This window comes from Opisthorchis viverrini (genome assembly GCF_000715545.1).
Source record: "Opisthorchis viverrini unplaced genomic scaffold opera_v5_653, whole genome shotgun sequence".
NCBI lineage: Eukaryota > Metazoa > Platyhelminthes > Trematoda > Opisthorchiida > Opisthorchiidae > Opisthorchis > Opisthorchis viverrini.
The window spans coordinates 48,901-75,791 of record NW_008752323.1 but is presented as its reverse complement, the minus strand read 5'-3'; the positions used below and the strand labels follow the sequence as shown (position 1 = coordinate 75,791).

Sequence of the window (26,891 nt, the reverse complement as noted above, 5' to 3'; positions counted from 1 at the left end):
ACTTTGACAACACTTTGGCGGACTCAAACACAGTTTTTTCTTCGGTAAACCGTTTCGCAATACATTGAACCAGTGTAGTCAAAGTCAATCACAGATAGGTTTGACGGCGACACCTGAATTTCATCTCATGACTAGAATAAATGAATGCTAGAGTCGATTGACTCTGTAAACCCAGTTACTTAGTGTTTCAAGTCGCAAAGACCAAAGGGTAGTCACAGTGACAGTCACCTGTTTTCGTGCGTTTCAGGTCCATGAGGGGGACTGTGACTGAAACAAGGCGAAGACATCCTCCTACGATTGAAATTGACAGAATTCAAGATGTCACCTAATCCCTACCCCATGTGTGGGTGATACGCCAGACTGACTGGACTGCTGATCCACTCGGCAGCGCACAGGAGCGATTTAAAGCGGTGCAGCCGGTGTCCATCCAGACGCTTCAGCAGTGTGCGTGTGGGCCTGGGAGCACTTAGATTGGTCGTGTGTGTCCAGAACAAATGGTCGGAAAGGGGTGAGTGCGAGGCCAGTGGTAGGGAAAACTGGCAAGCAACGTTATACTGGCTCGTAAAATGGGCTACTCAACCGCTGACACCCTTGCCTACTGTACGTCTACTTCTAAAAGAACTGGTCAGAAATTTGACTGCGATAGCTAGAGTGATGCAAGCGGATAATATGGTTTGTCACCGGAAAACTTTTGCGTAGATTTTCGGTGTAAAACTGAGGTTTTGGACGAAAATGTAAAGCATTTATGGAACGCGGGATCACTACCTTACGATGATCAGCTCTATTTGGTTTTCGGCTATAAACCACGTTCTAAGGGGAGGCTGGCCTAACTGATTCCTGGAAATGGCAAGACAGACAATAAACTGGTGCAAGGAACATCCGCATGCTTCCATGCTGAACCATCCCTGATTCAGGTGAGTGTAACTACATTCGCTTACACAGCGCTGAGGAGGAACAAGGATCTCCGTACATCAGATGACAAAGTGGTGCCCTATTACATGAAGTCACCATCAGTAGATATCGTGTAGGAAAGCAACTCGACAACACAAAGGCTGGGACGATCCTAGAAAAAGCTTACAAACTCTCTGTGGCAGTTCATACCATTGGTGTAAATATCCCTTCTCGGTTTCTCCGTTCATGTTATTACGGCAACCGAGCTCCTCTTTGCGTCACTGAATTTGGAAAAGTTAGAAATCTTGTGCTTATCTTCCCCGGATGTTAAGTAACGGTCGAACTGATGCTCGCAGCACCACAAGCGCCTAAGTTTATCCTCGATCCTGAGCAACCGGAAAGGAACGTTTTGTTCCGCACCTCACAGCTCGCAATTCCCAATCGGCACCGTTAGCTACAGACAACGTGCGAGTGTATTTGTATTGAATGGGTCATCACCCTCTTCTAAATTCCGCACCAGCGCAACTCAAAAGCAACATGCGCCTCTGCGAATGGATATGCGGGATTGAGGCTTGTGCACTCATACATAAATAACAATTCCTCCTACGTTTTCATTAGTCAAAACGACTCGGAAGTGACTTCCGCATTGCTTGGTGCTATGATACCGCAAAAGCGCAGAGTTTCGAAGAATTGATGTTTCGGTGTCTGAAGCCGTTACAACGAACGGACGCGCAGGGGCCGTCGCTATGATTGGGAGACTCGTAGGTATTAGCGATGCGACCTCAATGAAAAGAATATTGTTCGGTTAGGTGAAGTAGGAGAAGCGAGACGTCAGCAGTATCAAGTTCTAGCTTGCGTGGGAATTAACAGCATCCGGGTGATTGGAAAATGCGTGGGCCTAAATGACGCAGTATAAGGTTCTGTCTCTTCGGAGTGGTCAAGAGTAAGGTAACCAAACAAGGTGAATCATAGGCCGAAATTTATATTCCTTGTGTAATTTCATATGCCATTTAGGGTTATCACAATTATGACAAATTGCGGTTGCCATGAATTGATAAAATGTTAGAAACAAAGCAGTCAAAAATGAATCGTGCGATGAAAAGCAGGTCAGTATCAGAATAATAGTTGACCTTCACGGAATTTCCGGTTTCGCCACGTGTCCAACAAAGACCGGAACCATTGTATCACAGACAAGAGATATGAAAAACGGGTGATCTACCACAAAAGGTGGGTTTACTTGAAGAGAGCAGTAGTTTGCAACCATACCAGTGGCGGCCGCAGCAGTTGCCCCCTCTTCGTCGACCTGAGTGAAGACATGCAGAAGTGTAGAGTATTTGGATGCCTGAGTGAATAAACATTAAACTGCATAACTTGTAAGTTTGTTTATAATTTATTTCACCCTGTACAGCAAGTACTGGTCATCCTTACACCTGATCATCACCATCATTATCATCATCAACATCATCATCATCATCCAAGATAGCAACATTGGTTTTGGCATCGATGCCTCACTGCCGTACGATGTACGAGAGCATCCCTAAAATAAAAAGACTTCGATCCATTTCAACTACAAGGACTTACGGTAAAGACTGGGTGCATTCCTCTATCGTAAACCATAGAAAAAACTATAAGTTGTTTGTTTACCTTACTCGATACGCTTTTCTGTTCGTCCCAAAGCATTGTTAATGAAGTGAAACGGCCGAAAGCCTGGGCAGTTGGAAACAGCCCTACAAAACTGACCGCAGGAATTCAAACTATACAATCATCTGTATTTTATTTTAGGTTTGACGAGGGACTCACCTAAAACCCTGCTGAATCTCTTGTTTATGATGTCTTCAAGAATACCAGATGTATGCGAGTGTATAAGTCGAGCTTCGTGCAATTTGGGTTCAATGCTGAGGGAAGCTCGGGGACTGTGCCTACCTGATAAGCCATAACAAGAGGGAAACCAGTCGTCGGCTGTCAAAGTGGTTTTAACAACCTTATGAGTAGTGGATTACGTCAGTCTGCGGGAACATTAGCCTCCCTTTGGTGCAGTGTTATTAACTGCTTCCCAAAAAGTATAATCTTTCAAATGGAGGTTTATCAACAAGTGTGTTACTATGAATACAATAATAAAATTATAAAATTATATAAACCTCAAAACGTGGGATTACGCCAGCTTCTATACACCGGTTGCGAAACTGCTCATTCCAAATGGGCTCTAAAATTTAACAGCGACTCAAGGCAAGGTGGTCACAAGATAACGATACCAATGTATTGATTTAAACAAGACTTGCGATAACAAGGTCAAAGGGCGGTTTGCGTCAAAACAAGAAAGGCGGCACGGGACAAAACGGAAACAACAAGGAACGGGAAATCGCGTTGAGAGGAGGAGAATCAACAGATGTCTCTTATTTCTTGTGGGAATAGCCAGTCGGGCCACGAAACATTCGGTTACAAGAGGATTTTGGCTGATATTGTAGCTCACAATGTGGGCGTAACCGATTTGTCAGCATCATTGATTGGTAGGTATTCGTAAGTGACAAATCCACACCAGAATTTGGTTAGAAAAAGAACCTCACTGTTCACGTCGAAATGAGCACGTGTGGCAGATCGATGAGGACATGTGCTACCCAGACTATCCAATGAAGTGTTACAAGACGGGATCTTATTTGCCCACAGATGAGCCCAATTGAGGATGAAAAGCTCAATGTGGCTTTGTGTTCAGTCATCCAATGAAATTCTGAGCACCCGGGCTGAATCCCATGCGAGGGTTCACGAGTTAGTTGAATGAAAGAATGGTGAAATACAGGAAGAATCAATAGATATCTCCTATTTATTATGGAAATAGCCAGTCGGGTCACGAAACACGAGGATTTTGGCTTATATTGTAGCTCACAATGTGGGCGTAACCGATTTGTCAGCATCACTGATTGGTAGGTATTCGTAAGTGACAGAGCCACACCAGAATTTGGTTAGAAAAAGAATCTCACTGTTCACGTCGAAATGAGCACTAGTGGCAGATCGTTGTGGACGTGTGCTACCCAGACTATCTAATGAAGTGTTACAAGACGGGATCCTATTTGCCCACAGATGAGCCCTATTGAAAATGAAAAGCTTAGTGTGGCTTTGTGTTCAGTCATCCAATGAAATTCTGAGCACCCGGGCTGAATCCCATGCGAGGGTCCACGAGTTAGTTGAATGAAAGAATGGTGAAATACAGGTTCATATCGGCCTGTGACTACAAAAAGTTATTAATTTTTATCAGCTTTCGGGTTTATTGAGGGAGGGACATACACCAGCGCGATAATGTCTCATTCAATGTTCCTGGAATTGCTGTAAGGGACTTTGAAGCCCTATCGGATTAAAGAGTTGACTCAAGAGTTGACAGTCTTGCAACAGAATGTACACGTGGCACCGGTAAAACAGGGATGCTGTCACAGTACTTTGCATTATGGATTTTCCGTGGGAAATAGTCTCCTGGTCATGGGTAACTTTAGGTGGTTATCCAGCATTCGTGGTTCTTTTATTGTAATAAGATGTCGGAATTACCCGCTTGACATATACCTTACAGTGTGGTGTTTTACGCATTTTCCACTTACGCCCAGATCCAGTTGTTTATTCTCGATCAAACTTGAGAGATCCTCATTAGAATTATCTCATTGATCCGTGTTAGTGATCCGCTTCAGCAATCCCAACAACTCTGCAGACTGTGGTGTCTGGACCACAAACTAAACCCCCGTGTGTGTCCGGTCTTCAATGGCGTCACGTGATTGCACAAGACTAAAATCTCAGCCATCACATTATCAGATTCGCAATAATCAAGCACCATGTCCCACCGGGGATGAGCTAATGCACATGGACCGCTGTTACACAAACAAATTGTACGCTTCTGACAGTAATTAAATTACCTAAAATCGGATCGCTCGTACGACTTTGATTTCGACAAAAATATTTTTCTGAGGTGACTGTGGCATGAACTAATCTCTTATGAAAGAGTTGTTCTAAGCAGAATGAAATGATAAGGAAGAGTTTCATGATAGGGCCTAGCTGAAAACTAATAATTGACGGTTTGATGTTTGTTATTCGCTTATTAAAGCGTGTCCTTCTATCTATACTTTTAATGAAAAACATTTAGCGGTGCTTTCCCTCAAGTGTTCTAACGAAAAAAACACGTATCAGTTTTCATAGAGGAAACTACTCACAAGGTTGCTGAAAACTCTTCGACAGCCCACGACCGGTTTTGCCCTTCTTGGGGCTCATCAGGTAGGCAAAGTTGCCGGGTTTCCGTCGACCTTATGCTGTACTTGCAGTTTGCTTCGATACATCATCCTTTCGAGAGACAGTGCACATAAATACACCAGATCACTAGAACGTTGACATTGGTTTGAGTATTCCAGACTTGCCTGTCAAGGGTTCTTAAGTGTATCGCCAAAAGCCAGGATGTAAAAGAACGAGAAATCATCTCACCAGGCTTACAACGCTACTCGTGAAAAGCTGTCAAGATCGATTGTAGCTTATACCCTGCGTTTATCAAGTTTCAATGACGTTTACAAATAACATCACAGACTGTCAGTAGGTGATCCAAGGTGCAAGGAGAGCAAAATTGAATGTTGGTACATTCTACGAAACTGTTCTGCGTGTGTAAATGTTAAATTCGGCTAGGTTTAGTTCAGCAAGGTAACACTAACTGAAATACTTGACTGGTTTAACTTGAGGTACTGGTAATGGTATGAAAGAGTGAAAGTAAATCGGCAGACAATTGTGTAGCAGCTATAGAACAAGAAAAACAAGAAAAAACATGGACAACAGATCGCTCACCTCCAAAACGCACTTGTGCAGAGCATCGGATATAAATAACTGTTCATTCGTACACATTTTCGACAGATTCGCCTTCGCAGAGTCGAATACATCGTGGATCCCACACTGAATTAACAACTCTTTGACGTCTATTGGATCGCCCTCTGAAAGCTTGAACTTAGGTAGATGTACAGCAATTTCCTGGTTCGAAAAATCCGCTTTTAGTAACGCTTCAAGATTTCCTGGTTTACGGAGATGATCAACCACTTTTCTGAGTCCTTTGTTCTCTTTGGGTAGCACAATTAGCATATGCCAGCTGAAATCGGGACAAACAATCGATGATGCTTCGTATCACGCAGTCGGATATTTATGTTCTATGCGACATCATCTGACTACTGCTAAGCTCCCCGACGTCAGAAATCCGCTTAACCACCCGCTAGATGCAATTCTCTCCACAACACATGCAAATCAGTCTTGAACACTCGCCCAATCTACATGTGAATAAGGAAAGTGGGATGATAAATACTGCCAGCTGTCGCGTGATAAAAGTTCAAGTCTCAAATACCCGATATCACGAGACTAAATGTCTATGAAGTTACTTTAAAAGTAAAATACACAAGAATAAGCACAGTTTATCTGGCATAAGCTAAGTTCCCTGTGAATAACCACTTAAATATGATTTTTTTTCGATAACTTACTCACTATCTTTGAAAGGTAAACGGATGGCGCGTGCGTCACACACATCCCAGCGTATGTAGGGGAAGTCAGCTTTCACATACATCATTTCCACCTCGAACGTCTTACCGTCCAAGCAGTAGAATTCCCAGGGATACGAACGATTATCCAGGAACTCTGAATGCCATTTGCCTGTGCAAATTCAATAAGACGTTTAGGCTGTAATTTACCTCTAAAGTATAATGCGTTGATTAGGGATAGTACTGTCTCGCCAGATACACAACCATGCGGGAGTAGATTTTTGATCTTGTCACGTGTGTTTACCGCCACCCAGTTATTAATGTGTTTTCTTTTGCTCTCAACATCTGGCATCGATGTCAGCTGCAAAGCAGGAGTGTTCAGTAGGACATTGTACGCCAAAACAACTCACCAGTTCCGTATCGGCACGATAACTCTTCTGAAGAATCTGAGAGTATTCCGCTTGAATTTGTACCGGTCGCATCACAAATAGACGATTAGCTAACGATAATTCGACCCCGGTGGGTGTTTCGAAATATTTATGTATAATGGCACGGATATGTTCATGCTGCTGGTCTGTGGCCGTTAAACCCGAGAGATGTAGTGTTTTTAAGATTTCCTGTTTGGTGTTTCCATCTGATCCGGCCATCGTCATTGCGATGGCGGTATAGATACTCAACGGGGAGAGAAACACATTGTTCAGATGCGCTTTTGCACGTATTAAAGCGTGCGATTAAACCTACCACCACCTTTATTGGCCACCTTCTCATACAAATCAACCGCAAAACGACACAGGATGCTCCTCATATCCACCTCAGCGGCCATCTTCGATTAACCTGCGCGGTGAACAATGACGGAGGCATCGGCTATCGGCGATTTTATCAGAAAGCCAACCAATAGACTAGCATGTGGTGTGGGCTGATTGGACAGAATTTTGCTATCGATCAGTTGGAGGCTAAAACCTTGAGCGTTGTCGCCACAGTCAGTGCAGTGCGACTGCAGTGCACACTTACGTGAAGATCACCTCCATAGAGGTTATTTTAGTACCTTGGTATCTTATCAAAAATTTGAAGTATTAATTCAACGTAGTGAAGTACTATCCTGTCATCCAGCGTTTTGGATACGGCAACGTATTCATGACTCACTACACAAGTAGATAGTGGAATAGGGGAAGTTAGGGAGGTGGGGACACTAGGGCGATTCTACTAAGTCCGTTCTATTTAGCAAGCTGGAGGAATTCTGAGTTTGGCTTTGGTTATGCTGTGGAGATCGAGATCAGTCAGTGTTTAGGGTGTAAACTTACTGACCGGGGGACTGGTGTGTCGAACCCAGCACGTAGATATCGACTGCCCCTGTTTATTGTTTGAACCCTCATTTTCTCCTCGGGTGGCATGGCAGCTAGGCACCGGAATAGTGTTACCACTGAACGGTGTTTTGTTTTATTGAACTGCAAAGATAGGACTCACATCTAGGGGGGTTCTTTTTAAGCAAAATAAATGCCGGCAGGGTCCAACGGCGAAATCCACAGCTGTGCTCGGCAATACTTGTAACAAAACTTGATGGAATGATGACTATAAAAATAACACTGAAGTGGTTACTGGATCAGATCTGGGGATGTTCAATGAACTCTGCTCGTCGACGTGGGATTAATCTGACATCCGCGCGGTATTTGTTTTCAAATGTTTACGGGATATTTCGATGCACCCACCACATGATGAACCAATCACGGTAATGTTCACTTAAGAGCCAAATGTAGAACAATCCGTTTGTTTCAGGTGGGTCGATTTGTATAAGGTCACTGAAGAGAGTTTGAGGGTGAAATTGACCTACGCTACAAGGCCATGACTTAATGCGAAACCCTTTCATCTCTGCGAGAAAAGGTAACCAGGGAGTATCTAATCAATACAGTCACATTCCCGATAAAGTATATGTCCAATTCGCAAGTATATTACAGCGAGATGAATCTGCATTGAAATAGAAATTGTGGCCTGTTTCATTTTGTAGTTGTGTATAATTTGCACACTGTACATATCCCGACCTAAAGCTGCAACCTGACGTGGTGGTCGGGCTTGAGTGCTGCAATGATCCCGCTGGCTACACCCGCTGGAACTCCATTCCACAGGGTGAAACCATCCAGGAGGGCCAAAATGGAGCAGCCAGACCCAGAGTAGCGAGACCCCGTACTACGAGTGATCGTGCTACGAGGCGGTCTGGGGGTAAAGTCGTATTGTCCTCTGCGACAGGAGTGTGAAGGCAGTAAGGTTTTTCCTCCAGTATGTCCATATTATTCGAACCAGCGATGCTACCTTCTTATGAGGAAGGACGGGTTGGAAAAGGTCGGGCTCAAAAACCGCACACTCCGATCACCCAACGGTTGACCGTGACCGCCGGCGCATTACCAATGCGATCGAAATACTTTTAAAACCAAAGTGCCTGGTGCTGCTCAAAAATCACCTGCCGTACGCAGCTGCATCAGGGTTAGGCAAACCCCCTGCATCTGAGAAGATCAGACTCCGGGCCCGGCTCCGGGCATGGTCTCCAAAGTAAACCCTACTCTCCGCTGCCTTGTGGGTCAGGCTTTTGAGTCAAAGGTTCAAGGTGGGATACCTCACCCAAACTTCTTTCCTCGGCCTGCGCAACCGGGAACTATAATACGCCTGCGCAGTTCAGTGTCCAGCGATATCCCTTCCTAACCCCTTCCAACCACACAATCAAAATTTGCTTGGTCATTTGACTGTTAGTTATCTGACCGTTGGGCCTTATGCTCCTTGCTGCCTACTAACAAGAAACAAAATAACATCTTTCTAAATCCACGAGATTCTATCTACATAGACCTCTCTCTATGTCAAACTGGCAAATAGGCGATGCTTGCTGAGACATTATACTACCGTTAAATGGATGTTACCTGTGTCTTTGAAACACGCATACAAGACCCGAGCGTGGTTGTTTATCTCAGAACGCCTTAATGTGCTGAACGCTAACTCCCGCAGCCGTGTGAAGGTCTATGGGAAGCTCTCACATGACTTCAGCACATCAAGTGGTGTCAGACAGGTCTGTCCGCTTCCACCTTTCTTCTTCAACTTCACCATTAGGGCGATCACGGAAGACTCACTACCAAACCAATGCCAGTGGGGTCGAAATGCTCCTGGGGCGTCCGCTCACAGATAGCGAGTACGCAGACGACATAGCTCTTAATAATTCTGCCTCCGTACTAACGCAAACTATATTAAATAATCTGAATAATTCTGCCTCATGGTCTGGCAAGCGCTTCACACCTGCACAGTGTGAATTGTTACTGCAAGACTGGGTGAGCTCGAACCCTAGCTTCATGCTTGCGGATGAACCGATTGAGGTAGTAGATAAATTTGTTCACCCGGTTGCTGTACCAGTCCAGGTTGTCTCCAAAAAGGTGATATTTTCATCCGGATCGGGAAGGCCGGAGCAGCCTTCGTGAGCCTGCGTCACCTGTGGCGTAGGCGTGACATCAGCTTCTTGTTTAGGGGTCGAGTTCACAATGCTGCGGTGCACTCCATATTACTATATGGATCAGAAAAATGGCCGCCGCTCGCCGAGGACGTCAAAAGACTTTCAGTGTTTGACCATCGACATCTTCGGAACATTGTCCGAATCTGGCGGGAACACCGGATCAGCAATGCTGAAACAATTTGAATGGTTTTCGGAGGAAGTAACGCACCGAAAGTTGAGGAATTGATCAACCTGAATCGGCTGCGCTGGCTTGGTTACGTGCTGCGTACGACAGTCGACCGACTTTCTCGAAGAGCTCTTTTCGTACAACCACGTAAAGGGTGGAAGAGAGCCAGAGGCGGTCAAACAATGACTTGGCAGAGAAGTATGAAAGCTATAACCAGCAAACTCACCTACGCTGGTCATTAGCGTCTATCCGGTCGGGGACCCGGGGACGGGCCACATCAATGTTTAGAGACATTGTCAGACGTGGCCCATTCGCCCTCAATAGCAATCATGCACCTAAGCTATTGCCATCAATGCATAGCTCACTCCCTGATTCCGTCACTTAACAGTCCACTGACAGTGCTGTATTTACGCACTAATTTATCAGCTCCCACCTCCAATGCGTAGCTACCTACCCCACCTCCCCGAATCATCGGTGAACGAAACTGTGGCAGCTACAATCACTGTACGACAAGTACGCGGTTATTACAGCTGACAGTGATGATGACACTGCAACTATAGACGGTGAAAATATTGATCACGATGTCAATGATATATTTATCATCCGTACTACATATATGTGTCGTCACACTGTTATTGTTATACTGATTTCCATCTGAACGGTACCATTACGAGAGACTGTATGCTCTTAGTTTCAGAATGAGTTGGTGGGCAATCGCCAGATTCTTTCCTTGGGCAACGTTTCGCTTTTGACACAAAGCTTCATCAGACCAAACAAGCAGGCCTTCAAGCTGATAAAATTTTAAGGCAGACGGAGAACCAATCAGTAAGGCATCTTCATAGTAGTCCGCTAGATCAGTGTTGAGTGTCAGCTAACGGCTCTCGGTTGGTGTGGTTGCCGCAATCTTGCGTTGATGGGTTGAGGGAATTCCAGATTAATTCCTTCGGTTTCTTTTGTTCTTTAATCTTTCAATTCATGGCGTTTCAGCTGGTGATTCCAGCCAGTTTCACTGGTAGATTTCGTTGGTATTTGGGAGCTGGTTGAAGTTTCGACAATTTAATTAGAGAGAGGGAAAGTGGGTGAGCTTAAGCGCAATTCGAATGATGACTACTCCTCTTTCTGCTACCCGCACACGGACGCATGTCAGCTCGACTGGTCCAAAACTGTCCACCACAAGCTCGCCAATGCATGCCTTCTATTATGTTAACACTGAAATTTTTGACTATTTTTACCGTCCCGGCCATCAATCTATGTGGCATGGACCGTAATCCTCGCCTCGAACCCTTGACATTTTTAAAGTATATTTTGTGTCCAGTGTCCAGTGCACGTTCCAACTTTGCCGAGTCCTTCAGTAACGTTCGATATTCATCTGCGTTCCTCGGCGGCCTGTTTATTTTCCTCACACGCTCTTCGATTCCGGTGTGGAGGCCCTTGCCGCCTGTCATCTACAGACATTAGTGCAGTGGTCACACATAATTCCTGGTTCTGTTTGCCGGGAGGCTATCCTTCAATCACACTAGTGCAGAGCGTGAAATGTTTCTCCTCTGAAAAGCTACTCTTATGTTAGCCAGATTTATGGTCGTTCGTTTGATTTTCAATGTGTAATAACAGCAGACCCAATCCATTCCCTGTTGGGTTTCGCTACTGACACCAACACCTTTCGCAATTGACGCCAGACGGATATCTACTACCCCGAAGTTTGTAATTTACTTCAATTGGGGCTACTTTTCTAACTGCTTCTTTTGTGCACAAGGCCCTCACACACCTAAACTTTGATGAGGCAATACTAGAGAATGCCGATTTTGCATTGGCAGACAACTACCGACCATTTGTCCGCAAATCGTTAAGCGTTTAAGCTTGATTGGCAAGGCTAAAGGCAATCTGGGTGAACCACTGCATACCTTTTCCAATGATCATTCACTTAGTACCACCTAAAGTGTGACATCTGTTTGCTTTCGTAAGCTATGGCTTGGCTTCCTTATATCCAACTGCGGATAATCGTACAGTCTGCTGTCGATCTAACGTTCTTTGTCAAGGGACCATCTACGTTTTTGCTCGCCAGTGGTTTCCAGAATAGTGCTTCTAGTGTTACAATATGGTTCCCTCGACCCTTCACTCAAAAGAGGCGTACCGTTTTAAAGCAATCATACTCCAAAAAACCGAAGGACATGCCGAGGACCTTGGACAACGTTAATTGAGTACGAACAACTTTTGCTAGGAAAGTGCATGAACTTAGAGAACGCGGCCTTCTCTGAAGAGAACTTCTTGAGTTTCCGATCTGATCATGATATTCTGTGCAATACATCAGCCATTTTCAGTGTGTCAAGAGGACACAAACTGTTTCAAAGCTGTTATACCGATGAAAATCAAGCAAGATGATCTATAGTGAGAACGGCTTGAGTTCCGCCCAAGAAGCCGGCCCAAAGATTGATCGTTGTGAAAAGCACTATAAGTAACATCTGTGGCACAACCTTTTGTGAAAACGCTTGGAGATTTCAGAGTCCCGTATTTGCGGAATCCTAGACGGGATCTTCTTGAATTTTGATGGATTCACCGGATGCTGAGGCAAAACTCTTTTGGAAGAGCGAGGAAATTCATTCTGATCTTCGGATAATTTTGGGGCGAATACGACTGAAGGCATTACTTTGGAGGAACACCTCAAGGGCAGTAAGTGCTTCAATTCCATCTTATGGGACTATATTTGAATTTTGGACACAATAAACCATGATTAATTTGGACGAAACTTCAAATTTTATATTGGCGTTTCAAAAGTCTCAACTTCAATTACAAGGTGACGGCGCGCGTAGGCAATAACAGTATTTCTGTGATCCTACCTAGTACAAGCTATCCAATTCAGAATTTTTTTGAATAAGTTCTCGCTGGAATTCGGCTGATATGAAAACAGTATATCCGAATACGCTTTGTCAGTGAGGCCCATACCTGCAGAGTTCCCCAAAATGGCCTCAGTGTTCGGGTATGCGGGGAGTCTCAATGCACACCATACCGATCGAGAGCTGGAATGAAAATTTCAAGAACAGGAAAGCCATTATGCATAGCACACTGAGGGGTTTTTATAATGTAAAACGGAGAACCGAGAGCGTGGTACAGTGGAGATCAGAAAAGTCAGTGGAACGAAATAAAAACAGCACGCTTACACCGATTGTTCTGCGCTGGTCGGTCATGCATTAGGAATGTTTACCACACAATCACTTTACGCCTACTGATTCAAGCGATGCCACCTGCAATACAAAGCCAATAACGGGTCATTTCACCATGTGATATATATCTCGCAACACACAGTAGTTGATGTACATTGTTGGTAGAAAACGTTCATCCGTGCTGTAATAAACGGAGCTACCGAGCACGCATTTGAACTACCGGAATAGAGTGGACGTGAATGCGTTTTCACTGGCATTACCCGGTTACCAGCCTCACCGAGTTTGAGTCCAATAATATACTATTTGTCTCGATGAACCTGTTGCGGACATGCGGTGAAATAGTAAGAACATTCATCATGTATTTTTGGCAAAACATAACGCGATTTTGGATGAAACTAATGTAAACTGGTGTGGATCAGAAAAGCAAGGTATTCGATAAAGGAAAAAGAGCATAGAATTTTCAGGCTACCTGCGAAAATATCTTGGACAATAAAAGGTTGGAACTTTCGTCTTCCCAGTGAAAAGAGGGTGACGGTGTACTCTACAAGTGTTATTCATTGTTTATTGTACGAAAAGTCGCTTTTCTGTGTGTCCTATCCAAATTGTTTTGTTTATGTGGTAGAGTATATTTTTTGAATTGTATCATGTTCATTGATTGCCCGAATTTCTTTACCCTAGTAGTTTACACCAACTGTGCTTCTATTCGTTGCCAGTTGCGGGCAGTCTTAATTCCTATAAACTTCTGGGCTATGAAGCAAAATTCACTTCTAACTTTTCATGTACAGTCAGAGTCTTCTCTTATAGGAAAGTACAGAGCTTAAAACAGAAACAGATTTCAGATTCCACATGGCCAAATTCCTTAATCATTACTCTGGTTGGATAGGCACTAGTGATATCACGTTTTGAGTCCCTGTAATAACCCTGAAAGTATGCGGCACTATATCAGTGCACTGATATTGCTTCGAAAGATTTTCAAGCTAACTGGCATGCTCCGCCAGTTGATCGACCACCAGTGGGCCACCAATTCTCCGATACTTGGTCAGCAGAACGATTAATTCGCACTAAAGTACGCTACGGCACCATTCATTCTCCGGTCGAGGAACGCATCTGTTGCGGTCGCGTTCTGAAGATCATTGGGGACACTAAGGGAAATTTGCGACAATCTCCAGTTGATTTGCATGAAAGGGTCGTCAGAAACCAAAGATGTTTGCCAGCTCTAACACGGTGGTGCTCACAGAAAGTACTTCTGCACAGTTTATTTATCCTACCGTTGAGTATTTATAACGTTGCATCACGGATGGATGGGGGACAAATGCCAAAGAAAATACACTAACAGCGCTGCATGTCTCTGACCCAGCGATTTCGGTGGAGTCTCTCAAACGTCACCGCCACGCCGAGATTTGGTTGCTCAATGTCTTACGTGGTGAGTACGAGAACAACCCACAGGAAAACTTCCACGTGTAATAAAACTAAGATTGACGTTACCATTGAGTAATCAAGTGTGATATTGGAAACAAGACGAATTTCAATAGCGTTATCTGATGGCCGCTGGTGCGTGGGCTGGGTAGTATCAGTGTTAGTCGATGAACTAGTATAGGATGTAGGTGTTTAAAGTTACTTTATTAAGTAACTCAACTAAATTCTGATTTGATCAAATAAATCTTGATTTCTTAATCATTATGTTTGTCCCTTCCAGCTGTTAAGTGTGCTTGCTATCCAAGGAGATTAAGGGTCTCGAGAATGTCGGTGATTAGATGAGCAAGGACGTAATCGCAGAACTATTGCTGAAGAACGGAATTTTGCAGTAGAAATCGCCCGACACTTTCCCAATTTCGAGTTTGTTGGGACTGATGCAGGGGATACCACAGACCTGTTGATGCAATGAGAAAATGAGTGCATCGATAGTGTGTGAGATTAAATGACATGCGGTATTCACTGCAGATACGTATATACTAATAGGTCAGTGCAAGAAGAAACTGTGATAATTTGCCCAAACTGCGACATCTCGTCACCATGTTTATGTGGAACCCTGGTGACTTATGTAATAGGCAGAATGATCACTCGATTAAATCTCAAGAGCAGAAGCTCTCACGTTGCAAACGGCCAGCATCCGTGGCAAAACGGCATCTGAGTCGTCATGGAAACTCCCTTCAACAGATTCACTGGTGCAGTGGGTCTCAACCTCAAGATTTCGTCACAGATACTACCGGAAGACACCGAAAAAGAGAAAATCAGCGGGTGCCCACTCGTGCAGTGCTGCTTCCGCTTGATGACTTAACAAAATATTCGCCCTGATATAAATCACTCTGTAGTAACCTACGTGTCAGCAGTCCCGCGCAGTCGGAAGCGGGAATATGGCGTGTGGGTAATCACTTCAGTCACGGTACTTGTGTCCTGGATTCTTGTTTCGGAAATGCATGATGCTCCAATGCAAAGGAGGTCCAGCGTGTGCCCAAGGGCCACTTGTTTATCCCATCGGTTAAGTCTGGGTCATTATAAGCAGCTAAGTAAACTAGCATTCTGGGCTTGAAAAATACCTTTGAACTGTCTTGGAATTTAGTTCAAGACAGACTTACAGAAACCGTAACTGAAGGTGATGGAACGAGTACAAATCAGTCCTTCCTAGTGCTTAGGTTTGTAGAGAGTGGAATGAAGAAAAGAAGGGGAGAAGGTGCAAGGAAGGGTGCAAGAAGGGCGACAATAGTAGCGTGCTACCGCTTATCCGACACGCCGAATACAGAAACCCGGCCGATGATAGCACTCGACGTTTTTTAGTTGTAAGGTTCATGTTTCTGTGAGAGTTGTGATAACCTTGGGGTGCGCACGTCTAGGCTTGAGGGTGATTGGAACCCTCCTTCGAAGCTTTTGGCTCAAACGTCTGACGCAAGGCGGCGGATGGATGCTGAACAACCAATATCATAGCATATGCTTTTTAAGGAACGTTTGGTCATGTCTGTTTCATCCACAACCAGGAGGACCAAGAAGCTATGGTTGTCAGACTTTTATACACTGACGGACACAGTATGAGGGAATTAGGGAATGTCTAAGTGAATCCAGTGAATGTAGATCAATGAACCATAGAGGTACACATACTGCCGTGTCTTGATGATTTCAAACCTTTTTCCATAAAATGAATGAACCATAGAGGTACACATAATGCCGTGTCTTGATGATTTCAAACCTTTTTGCACCGGAACGATTACTGTCAGATGGTCAGCTTATTATGTCTCACCAACCAGTCAGCATTTTGTTTCAGTGGTATTACAAATCTTATTCACGGGCTGAATTCATACGTCGACATGGCGCCAGACTTGAAACGAGACACATTGCAAATAATGCAGATGAGGACGCTTCATTCATTTAGGGTGCCTCGTGAAGAATACCGCCGCAGGTGGTGCCTTCGAATGGCTTATCAGCTGACTGGATTAAGTAGACCGAAATTCCAACGGGGAAGCATCAATTTAGCATATTTAGACCACTTTAGTGAATCGAAAATTATGAGACAAAGAAAACTTTCTTTTTGATGAGATAACTTTGATAGTGACCAATGCCGTCAATGAAATCTTGTGACAAATGATTCACCGTTCAAATACGACCGCGGACATTCTGAGGAGAGTCAAGGTACAGCGGATACTTTGGGCGGAATTTCATTCCAAACAGCAAAATACTGCAGCAAACAGCTTGACCGTGTAAAAGTGTTTTCACCTGCAGATATTTAGCTATCCAGCTTGACATTACTCTAATTCTTTTGAATTGAGAGAATCTAATCTGTTAAATGTTGAACACGAGTTGTCATAAACAATGTGCGTTATCCTTTTGAGCCAAGTTTTTCGTTCATATGGACGTTTTTGATGATAGAAACTCTGGGCACGTAGCATTCTCAATAAATTAGAAAGCTGCTAAGAGTGAATGGGCGACTTCTCCACCTGAGTGACCAATGCCACTTCTGACGTCAACTGAAGCGGCAACAGTAGCATCCTTCAGTTAATGCGCGTGAGTTGGTTGTTCTGAGGCGTGCCAAGAGTTAGATGAGTGACGATATTTGAATTGGCGCCTGTGGATGTAGGCTGCTAACAGCGTAAGGTGAGAACTTCCTTGTCGGAGCTAAACCTAGTACTATGGCCAGAAAAAAAGATGAAATGGTGTCCGAATAACCGACTGATGAAAAATAATGAGTAATTTGACTACTGGATGTTTTGTACATTTGGTCCAAGTCTGAGAACATCGCCATCCGAATAGCACCACAGGATTTTGGCATTCGTTTGTCTAATAGTTTTGCTTGGTAGCATTTTGGATGACTTACATGCTGAGCATGTAATGTGGAGCCTTATGGTGAGTAACAAATCTAAAAGCTAAGCACATTCGATTTGTGACAGCTAAAGTCGCTACACGGTGTTTCTTGTCACCGTAGTCAAGGCCCAGTTGATGGTCATACTTACCAGAAATTGAAAACAAAGTCTATAAGGAAGTAGAAAAAAAGCTAACACCAATAGACTTTGAGCTAGAAATCACAGCCTCTGATGTGCTGGACAAAAACACCGAGTATTTTGTTCATTTTATAAGGACAATAGTATTAGTGAAGCACGTGGATTGGTGTGGCCTACTTGTACCATGACATCTAGAATATTTCAAATCAGTGATGGAGCAGTTTTCACGTCATCCGTTTTTTCTATTTTTAACTTCAGCGTACAAAATGCGCGTGGATTTTAACGAAGACACATTGAACTATTGTGAATGTATAGTTGAAGGCAACCCTGTGCAAGCTCCTACATTGCTAGGAAGTGGGAAAATGCACAGGAGTAAGAAACAGACTGTAGATGAAATTCAGTCTCCAAAGTTACGCTGAGACGTGCTGTGTATTGCCCACACAGTCATATTTCAACTCCTGTCTTTTTGGCTAGCTGACCATACAATAAAATTGAACTTCCCAAGAAATTCAAACCCCGAGGTTTTCAAAGGTGTGCATTGTCATGGCCTCAAAACACTTAATTTTGACCAGTAGGACAAATAGCTCACTTGATGCAGTCTTGGGAACATGCAACAAAGAATCTTCAGTAAATCTGTCCAAAGGAAATAAAATAGTTTTTGATGCATGTCTAGCTGCACAAGTGGTGATTTGACCTAATCGATATAGACGCGGCAACCTCAGAGTCTACTTTGAAAGTACCTAGTAAACGTAATACATTACTCGCAAGGTTGCTGAAAATTCTTCGACAGCCCACGATCGGTTTTGCCCTTCTTGGGGCTCATCAAATAGGCGCAGTCCCCGAGTTTCTACTTGGAACCAAATTGCACGAAATTAACAAAATACACTCATTTGTGAACAAATTTGTTTCTTAAGGTTTGCAAGCTTACAGACACGCTGGAATACTTTCAACCGTTTATCGAATTTGCGTTATAACGTTGTGCGCTCCAAACACATGTAAACAAATATCGTATTGACCATGGTAACCACCTCATGAGTAGTGTATTATGCTTATACATGTATCGGCCTGGTGCAGCACATTCAGTTGCTTAAAAATATCCTAAATGAGAGATTCAGCTTGGATCCAGGTGAATCGCCCACAAAACCTAATTTGTTTTCAAATGAGTGTATTTCGCTACCCAGTAAACTGTTTGAATTGCTCAGGGCATGCTTTTGGTGGTGGGATTTCATTAAGTTGTTCACTTTTTAACGTGGAGGTGAATATTCATTATCTCTGTAATCAGATCGGCTTTACTTTCTGCTGTGGTGCCGTGTGAAAGAATCAAAAGTGGCGAAAGATCGGGACTTGAGATGCCAGAATTCCGTGCGACTTTCAGCTAACTGGAAGACGTTCATCATTGACTGTGATGCAACACGCGCTTACCACTTGTGAAGTGATCTGGGAAACATTATTTTCTATGACAAGTATAAGCATAGCTGGTGGCAAAAACAAGGATAATTGAAGAAAATAAGTTGATTTTATGTCCGAATACGGAGCCAGCAAGGCTTACAGTACCTGCTCTGTGTATGCATACAAAAAATCCCCTACAGTTTTGTAACCAACTTGAAGCATTGGTGTGAAACATTATCCGATGTTGTTTGCTCGGTAAATATTTACTTAGGTGTGCTGACAGTAATCCCGGATGAATGTTTGTACGCGGTTTTTGACAAAGTGCCATTAAAATGACGTACTTACAGTCAGCTAAAGCTGGATTATCGGCCTGAGTTTTGCGGATCCAAAGATTTAGATAGAGAATCCAGTTTCCGTGTCTCCAATAGTGAAAGTACAGCACGTTAGAATTTGCGCCCCAACGAGAGCCACCTTACGCAGCCTTAGACGGAAAGGGAAAAATTTCATATGACACACTACTCATAGGGTTGCTGAGAATCCTTCGACAGCCCACGAACGTTTGCACCCTTGTTGTGGCTCGTCAGATAGGTGCAGTACCCTAGTGTCCGTCAACCTTATGTTCTACCTGAAACCAAACCTTACGAAGGGAGCCAACCACAATCATTTGCAATCAAATTTGGTTTTGAGAGACTCACCTAGAATTAAGTGATTTCATTTACTTCGACTTCAATGAAGCCTTTGTCTTTATTGTCCAAGACAACCTGGTTGCTGTGCTTGTGGGCCGAGATTCCAAAGCACTTAGTTGAGCGAATAGGGGAGTTCCTCCGTAAGCGATACTCACCTATACTTTTATAGCGTCTGGCGACGGAAGGCAGTAGCTGTTTTGAGTCCAGGCGAGTCTCTCGCAAAACCAAATTTTTTTTGCAAATGAATGTGTTTTGCTAATTTCGTGCAATTCGGGTACAGTTAAGAGACAAGTTTGACGGAAACTCGAGGACTGCGCCTAACTGATGAGCCACAGCAAAGGCGGAACCGTTTGTGGGTTGTCGAAGAATTCTCAGCAACATTATGAGTAGTGCGTTACCTGTATACATTTATCGCGATATCTGGAATATCATAGCAAAAAGCATGAGGCAGCACACTTACTCGCCTGGAAATATCACAAACGAGAGATTCAGCTGGGTTCCAGGTGAGTATCTCGCGAAACCAAATTTGTTTGCAAATGAGTGTGATTCGGAAATTTTATATTGGTTGTGATAATTTGTGACAACCGTGAATCATTGAATGTGCAGTGACGAATACGAAACCCAAGATTTAACCTTCCATTGTCAGAATACCAGCACGGTTACCATGAAAATTTTTTGGTTTCCTAACTCGCATGGCAAACGTCCTAACCACTGTACCCCCTACAAAGAAAGGGTGGGTGATTTACCACAGCATTTGGAGTTCTACCAACCTCCAGAAAGTTTCACCTGCTTTGATCAAATTGGATTTGAAGAAAACCGGAAAACATGTGGTTCTTAGAGTGAATTGGTAGTGCCCGAATTTGGACATAACGACAGTGTATGACAATCAACAATTTTGTTCAGGAAAACTTGGATATATCCAAAGCCTTTGATCGAGTAGACCAGAGATCACCGTGGAATATTTGGGACAGCAGCGAATTTGTTGAGAGGCGTTCTCTCGGCATTGAGATGCACATGATATCCCTTTACTGGCTACCCTGTGCTTTGCAAAGGCATTATCCATTTCAGTATAGCAATGGCTTCTGCATAGTTTCAGTCAGCTCCGCCCGTTTGAGTTTTCTTTCCTTGCAGGAAGATCAAGTTGTTCAATGTTCGGTTTTCTCTTGGTCCGATCCCTCGGAATAATTGTACTTGTCTAGCTCCGTTTTCACTGCACCGAGAAACAAGCAATCTGGAGATAGTGAGCTAGATCTTGGAGGTCATAAATGGTGTATATGAAACTTCCTTTATACAGCACCACATTTAAGCACATTGAATTCTCAGTTTGGCCATTTATGCCATCCAGTTACATTCATTTTCTTGTACACTGCTAATACTCATATGGTAGAAAACTTTCAAAAACTAGCAAACTTCCTCCGTGAGAGTCTCTGGGCTCCTACAAGGTTTCTTTTCTTTTGATAACAGTCAGTTTTAATGAAGAGCCTACAAACATAGCAAGTGTACTGAAGTCACAGTGAAGATCCCTTTCAGGAGATCTGTGTGGATTGTTCAACAGACTTCTGCGGTACAACCCGTAGGGGCATATAAAGGGCTTCCCTGTTTAAAACGGAACTTCACAACGTCAAAACCCCGCTATGTATGCATCACATTACTTTGTACTCAATAATATTTAAGATTTCTGTTCAGGGAACAAAATGACTTAGAATAAAGTAGTAGTTGTCCGGGAATTCCTTTTACAGTTGGAATCATTTGCTCTGCAAAATTTTCTCTCCACGATACAATTTGATCGGGCTTAAAGTCAGTCTGACGTGGGGAATGTAATTCCTGACCGAATATTTCTTGTGAACGTTTGTTGAACTCTTTTTGAGACCTAAATACGGTTTTTCACTACTTTTTAAGATAAATGTGCGTACTCCCCAAATTTCTAGTGACCTTGTTCTCTACTTTAACAAGGAGTGATACAAAACTGGTGGGATACACTCGGCTGCGTCGATAAAAGACTCAAGGGAATATTTCGTTCATGGTAAACCTCAATTTCGTTTGCCGGATAGAGACGCCCATCTCAATAATTGGTTGGTGTGATCCTTTAGATGCTAAAGTTATTACTTTCTACTAGTGTAACGGCGGATACTACTGATGAGGCACGCGAATAGTATGTCGTTTCCTTGAAACTCCGCCTCGACGAATTTGGGCATAACGACAGTGTATAACAATCAACAATTTTGTTCAGGAAAACAGCGTCATCGAAGTGAAACTGCTCGAAGTTGGATGCAGTTGTTTTATAACAAGAGACCAGAGATCACCGTGGAATATTTGGGACAGCAGCGAATTTGTTGAGAGGCGTTCTCTCGGCATTGAGATGCACATGATATCCCTTTACTGGCTACCCTGTGCTTTGCAAAGGCATTATCCATTTCAGTATAGCAATGGCTTCTGCATAGTTTCAGTCAGCTCCGCCCGTTTGAGTTTTCTTTCCTTGTAGGAAGATCAATTTGTTCAATGTTCGGTTTTCTCTTGGTCCGATCCCTCGGAATAATTGTACTAGTCTAGCTCCGTTTTCACTGCACCGAGAAACAAGCAATCTGGAGATAGTGAGCTAGATCTTGGAGGTCATAAATGGTGTATATGAAACTTTCTTTATACAGCACCACATTTAAGCACATTGAATTCTCAGTTTGGCCATTTATGCCATCCAGTTACGTTCATTTTCCTGTACACTGCTGATACTCATAGAGTAGACAACTTTCAAAAACTAGCAAACTTCCTCCATGAGAGTCTGTGGGGTTCTACAAGGTTTCTTTCCTTTTGATAACAGTCAGTTTTAATGAAGAGCCTACAAGCATAGCAAGTGTACTGAAGTCACAGTGACGATCCCTTTCAGGAGATCTGTGTGGATTGTTCAACAGACTTCTGCCCCGTAGGGGCATCTAAAGGGCTCCCCTGTTTAAAACGGAACTTTACAACGTCAAAACCCCGCTATGTATGCATCACATTACTTTGTACTCAATAATATTTAAAATTTCTGTTCTGGGAACAAAATGACCTAGAATGGAGTAGTAGTTGTCCGGGAATTCCCTTTACAGTTGGAATCATTTGCTCTGCAAAATTTTCTCTCCACGAAACAATTTGATCGGGCTCAAAGTCAGTCTGATATGGGGAATGTAATTCCTGACCGAATATTTCTTGTGAACGTTTGCTGAACTCTTTTTGAGACCTAAATACGGTTTTTCACTACTTTTTAAGATAAATGTGCGTACTCCCCAAATTTCTAGTGACCTTGTTCTCTACTTTAACAAGGAGTGATACAAAACTGGTGGGATACACTCGGCTGCGTCGATAAAAGACTCAAGGGAATATTTCGTTCATGGTAAACCTCAATTTCGTTTGCCGGATAGAGACGCCCATCTCAATAATTGGTTGGTGTGATCCTTTAGATGCTAAAGTTATTACTTTCTACTAGTGTAACGGCGGATACTACTGATGAGGCACGCGAATAGTATGTCGTTTCCTTGAAACTCCGCCTCGCGTCTTACTACAAAATCTATGGAACTAATTTAGAGGGGTCGTTTACAATTGTGTGATGGTCAGTGAATATCCACGAAAGTTCAAGAAGGCGTGTGAAGATGTTCAGTTTATAAAATCAAGGAGCATATGCCTTTTCGCTTTCATGTCCATTAGCTTGTAACTGGTTGGTTAGTGTTTGCTAATAAACCAGTCAGCTGAGAATGGCTTTCGTTATTACGCTAGGATTAATTATAATCCTTATACGTTTCTAGTCTGTCCTGTAAAAATATACTGTCGCATTACTCATGAACGCGTTATGTTCAGGATTTCTTTGATAGGTGTGAATATCACGACCACTTGAGCAACGTCTGTTCATTGGCTGATTATTGTAACTGAAAGACAACAGAGTGAAACAACCAATAAAATATTTTATTGTAAAAGGGGTGAACTGTAGTGCGGGATCGTAGTATTCCGAGTAAATTCGTTCCATCCAACAGTCCATTCATGGCCTCTCCTCAGGAGGCAACGAAACATCCGAAGGTAAGGTACCAAACTTATCAACGGATCAACAGTCACCTTACCAACTACTAACTGCTGAGCGCAAGCTTTCAATATTCCAGTCATTGCCAGTGACCATTTTATTTCTGTAACTCACGTGTAATACACAGTAATTTGGCATAGCACATAGAACGCAAGTGATCCACAAAGTTACAAAACGGGTGTCCAGTTTGCACGAAATCTACGAAACATATAGTATACACTGAGAATAATATTGACACAGTGCAGATTTACGTCACAACACCCGCACAGCCCCAATTTCATCATTACCTCGAGTTTTGGATCGCCTTAAGGTAAATGGATCAGCCCTTCAAGGTGTGATAGAAAATCCGCTCCAAAATATCCTACCAATAGCGTGCCCATCTGCCGAGTCTATGCCTCGACATTTGCAGAGGGCTCTACGTAGGAGACTTTCAACTACTTGTCGTTGTGTAAGCGGACAGCCACTGAATAAAAATAAGTGGTGACATTCATCTTCACGTTCTTTTTTCTACAGCGAAAACAACACTACGCTACTTCAAACAGAAGACAGAGATCTTCTCCCGAACGAGTCTTCGTAAAAATTTGTCGCCTCCACTAATTCGTCGGTCAAATCCAAGCAAATGTTACAAGGTGGCTCCACGGATTCCGCAACAGATCTCCCTTTTTCAATAGACGCAAAGCGACATTCTGTGAACAGCACATACTACTCGCATGCCTCCCCGCCAGTAGTATCACCGTTACATCCATAGCGTGTCCATCTGCCGAGTCTATGCCTCGACATTTGCAGAAGGCTCTACTTAGGAGACTTTCAACTATTTGTCTTTGTGGAAGTGGACAGCCACTGAATAAAAATAAGTGGTGACATTCATCTTCACGTTCTTTTTTCTACAGCGAAAACAACACTACGCTACTTCAAACAGAATGATTTTTGTTTGTCACCTTGAAATTTTCTTGTAAGGCTGATGGAATGACTTTGAACCGTTGTGATTGGAATGATTCAGTAACATGAGTACCTGTTTCTTCCTTAAGGGAAAGAAAAAACAGTAACGAGTATTCAGCAAATTCAGAGGTACTTGTCAGTTTGAGATACCCTCTACAATGGAACTTGCTGCATCCTAAGCACTGGTCGGACAGATGTAGAGAATGACACTATTCCCGGAAACGCACAATGGCTTCCGCAGAAGGATGACAGCCTGTTTACGTATGAAGTAAAACTCTACCCAAAGCAGCGTCTAGTTTCCAGAGATCCTGTAGATAACATTTTCTATGTTTGTAAATGTAAATCCCTGATATCGTCGGCGAAACCCACCTCCCTTGCATTCTGCGCCGTGTATAGGAAGCTGTACTGTGTCAGTCACTAGAAATTCTCCCTCATTTTTTGTCAGGTGACAAAAGTTTTACAGTACAAGGACTCTAAGATTTCAAGGGAGATATTCAAACTGAAAGGTCTTGATGCTCAAATTTTTCACGCAACTCTTTGGATACCCAACCTAAGTATTCACTTCTTGTATTCCTAATATTAACCTGTATGTTAGCTGTGTCACCGACAGATCTACAAGATTTTCTCTGCTGTGAGTTCAACAGTGAAAACTGCAGTCGTTTAAGTACTCTTTCTGACCTCAAAACCGTTGTCAGTGCGCATAGTACGGACCACTAGACGAGAGGATATTCGACTGAGGTTGAGTAAATCATAAACTAAGACATCTTGGGCAACCAGCATTTCAATGACTGAAGGCCACCTCTGCCTGGTTACTTCATTCTGCTGATCCAAGAAAAACAGTATCATTTTTTCATTGGTTACTCATAGCTCACAAGTTTTGGGGTGTGCACATACCCACTAAAGCTATGCAGCAGTTTTTGGAGAGCGCTATTCAGTTCACCCACCGATCAGGGTTGCATGAGTTTACATTTCCACAGTGGTTCGTAAGATTCACAAGGGTGACTTTTTACAACTGCTACCGCATAGAAACTCTCGGCGGCTCTGCGATGACTGAAATGGTCTGAGGAATAATATATCATGACGCTAGCAAATAACTATCCGCAAATAAGGTGCTCCAACCAAATGGTATCGATGATTCGTGCAAAACTGCAGTTTTTGTCGTTTTTAGGAAAAAAACTGGGCATTAAGATCCGGTCTTCAGATGCTCATTTTTTTGCTCAATTCATACGATTGTGTCTTAGTATATTTGGCATCCTCACCATTTGTAGTCTAATGAGGGCGAGAATAGGAACGCTGACCGGTCTACACGCTGATTTGTCCTTACCAACACACCAGGTTAGCTCCATCTCACGCGGTAGTGAGTAACTTTATGACAAAGTACCCTTTTACAATAGGAGCCTGTACCATTTATACCAGAATTTGGAAAGCTGTTGAAAAGCAACTTGTGGAACACCCATGGCTGGGGCGGTATGTTTGATTTGCAGTCAGACTTTTACGATGACTTTCCACTAACTTCTTTGGCTCTCTATGGAGGTGCTCACATTAATTTTGATTAAATACCAATTGTAGTAAGATTTCCACATCCAAACTGCTTTTAACCTGAAACAATTCTTCTGCAGCCTGAATGCAAGCTTACTGCTTGCTAAAACTGGGATTTCTAGGTGAACTTTAGGCTTTTTCAACGGAAGCGTTTGAGAGATTTTGCCAAGATGTTCGAACGCGACTGCAACTCGACTAATGAGAACGCACTTGTTGCCAAATAAGGCACGGTTGAGTGGAACTTTAACATTTCCGGGGTCCTCGTTCGCCATCGTCCGTTATCTACAAATAGGAAATTCTATAACTGTCTAAATATACGTCAAGGAACCGGAATCCTTACACAGCTGTATTGAAGGCTTTCAAAAAATTTATTTCTGCCTATTGATTTATGCAACTGGTTTTGTCATAACTGTTGTGGAGTGACCTTACTGGGGAGTAACGCGGTAGCTGGGTTAGCGACATCATCGAGGTTAATAAAGGGTCCTGTCGCGATAGATCCTCGATGGTAGGTCAGTTTTTCTTTTGATGGAAAATTTAACTGAATTCCACCCAAACTGCAACGTATGCACAAAGTAGATAAATAAGCTCGACCAAAAATTTGGTCAAAGAGGTCAACTGGTGTAAAAGGATTAGTGTGTTGTTCTTGTCTGGTATTGTTAGTTTTGTTTAAAATTTCAATAAGTACCAGCA

At 43.1% G+C, this 26,891-nt stretch overlaps 1 protein-coding gene across 1 annotated transcript; it reads right to left on the bottom strand.

Annotated features, from left to right (window-relative positions):
• Nucleotides 1-1,862: 1,862 nt before the first annotated feature.
• On the bottom strand, nucleotides 1,863-7,191 carry T265_11935 (hypothetical protein; the record flags this gene model as incomplete). The annotated part of the gene is made up of 6 exons (XM_009178768.1): nucleotides 1,863-2,194; nucleotides 5,695-5,989; nucleotides 6,372-6,540; nucleotides 6,579-6,729; nucleotides 6,779-7,074; nucleotides 7,110-7,191. The coding sequence occupies 6 exons, from the start codon at nucleotides 7,189-7,191 to the stop codon at nucleotides 2,024-2,026; spliced, it is 1,164 nt and encodes a 387-aa protein (XP_009177032.1).
• Nucleotides 7,192-26,891: the final 19,700 nt, after the last annotated feature.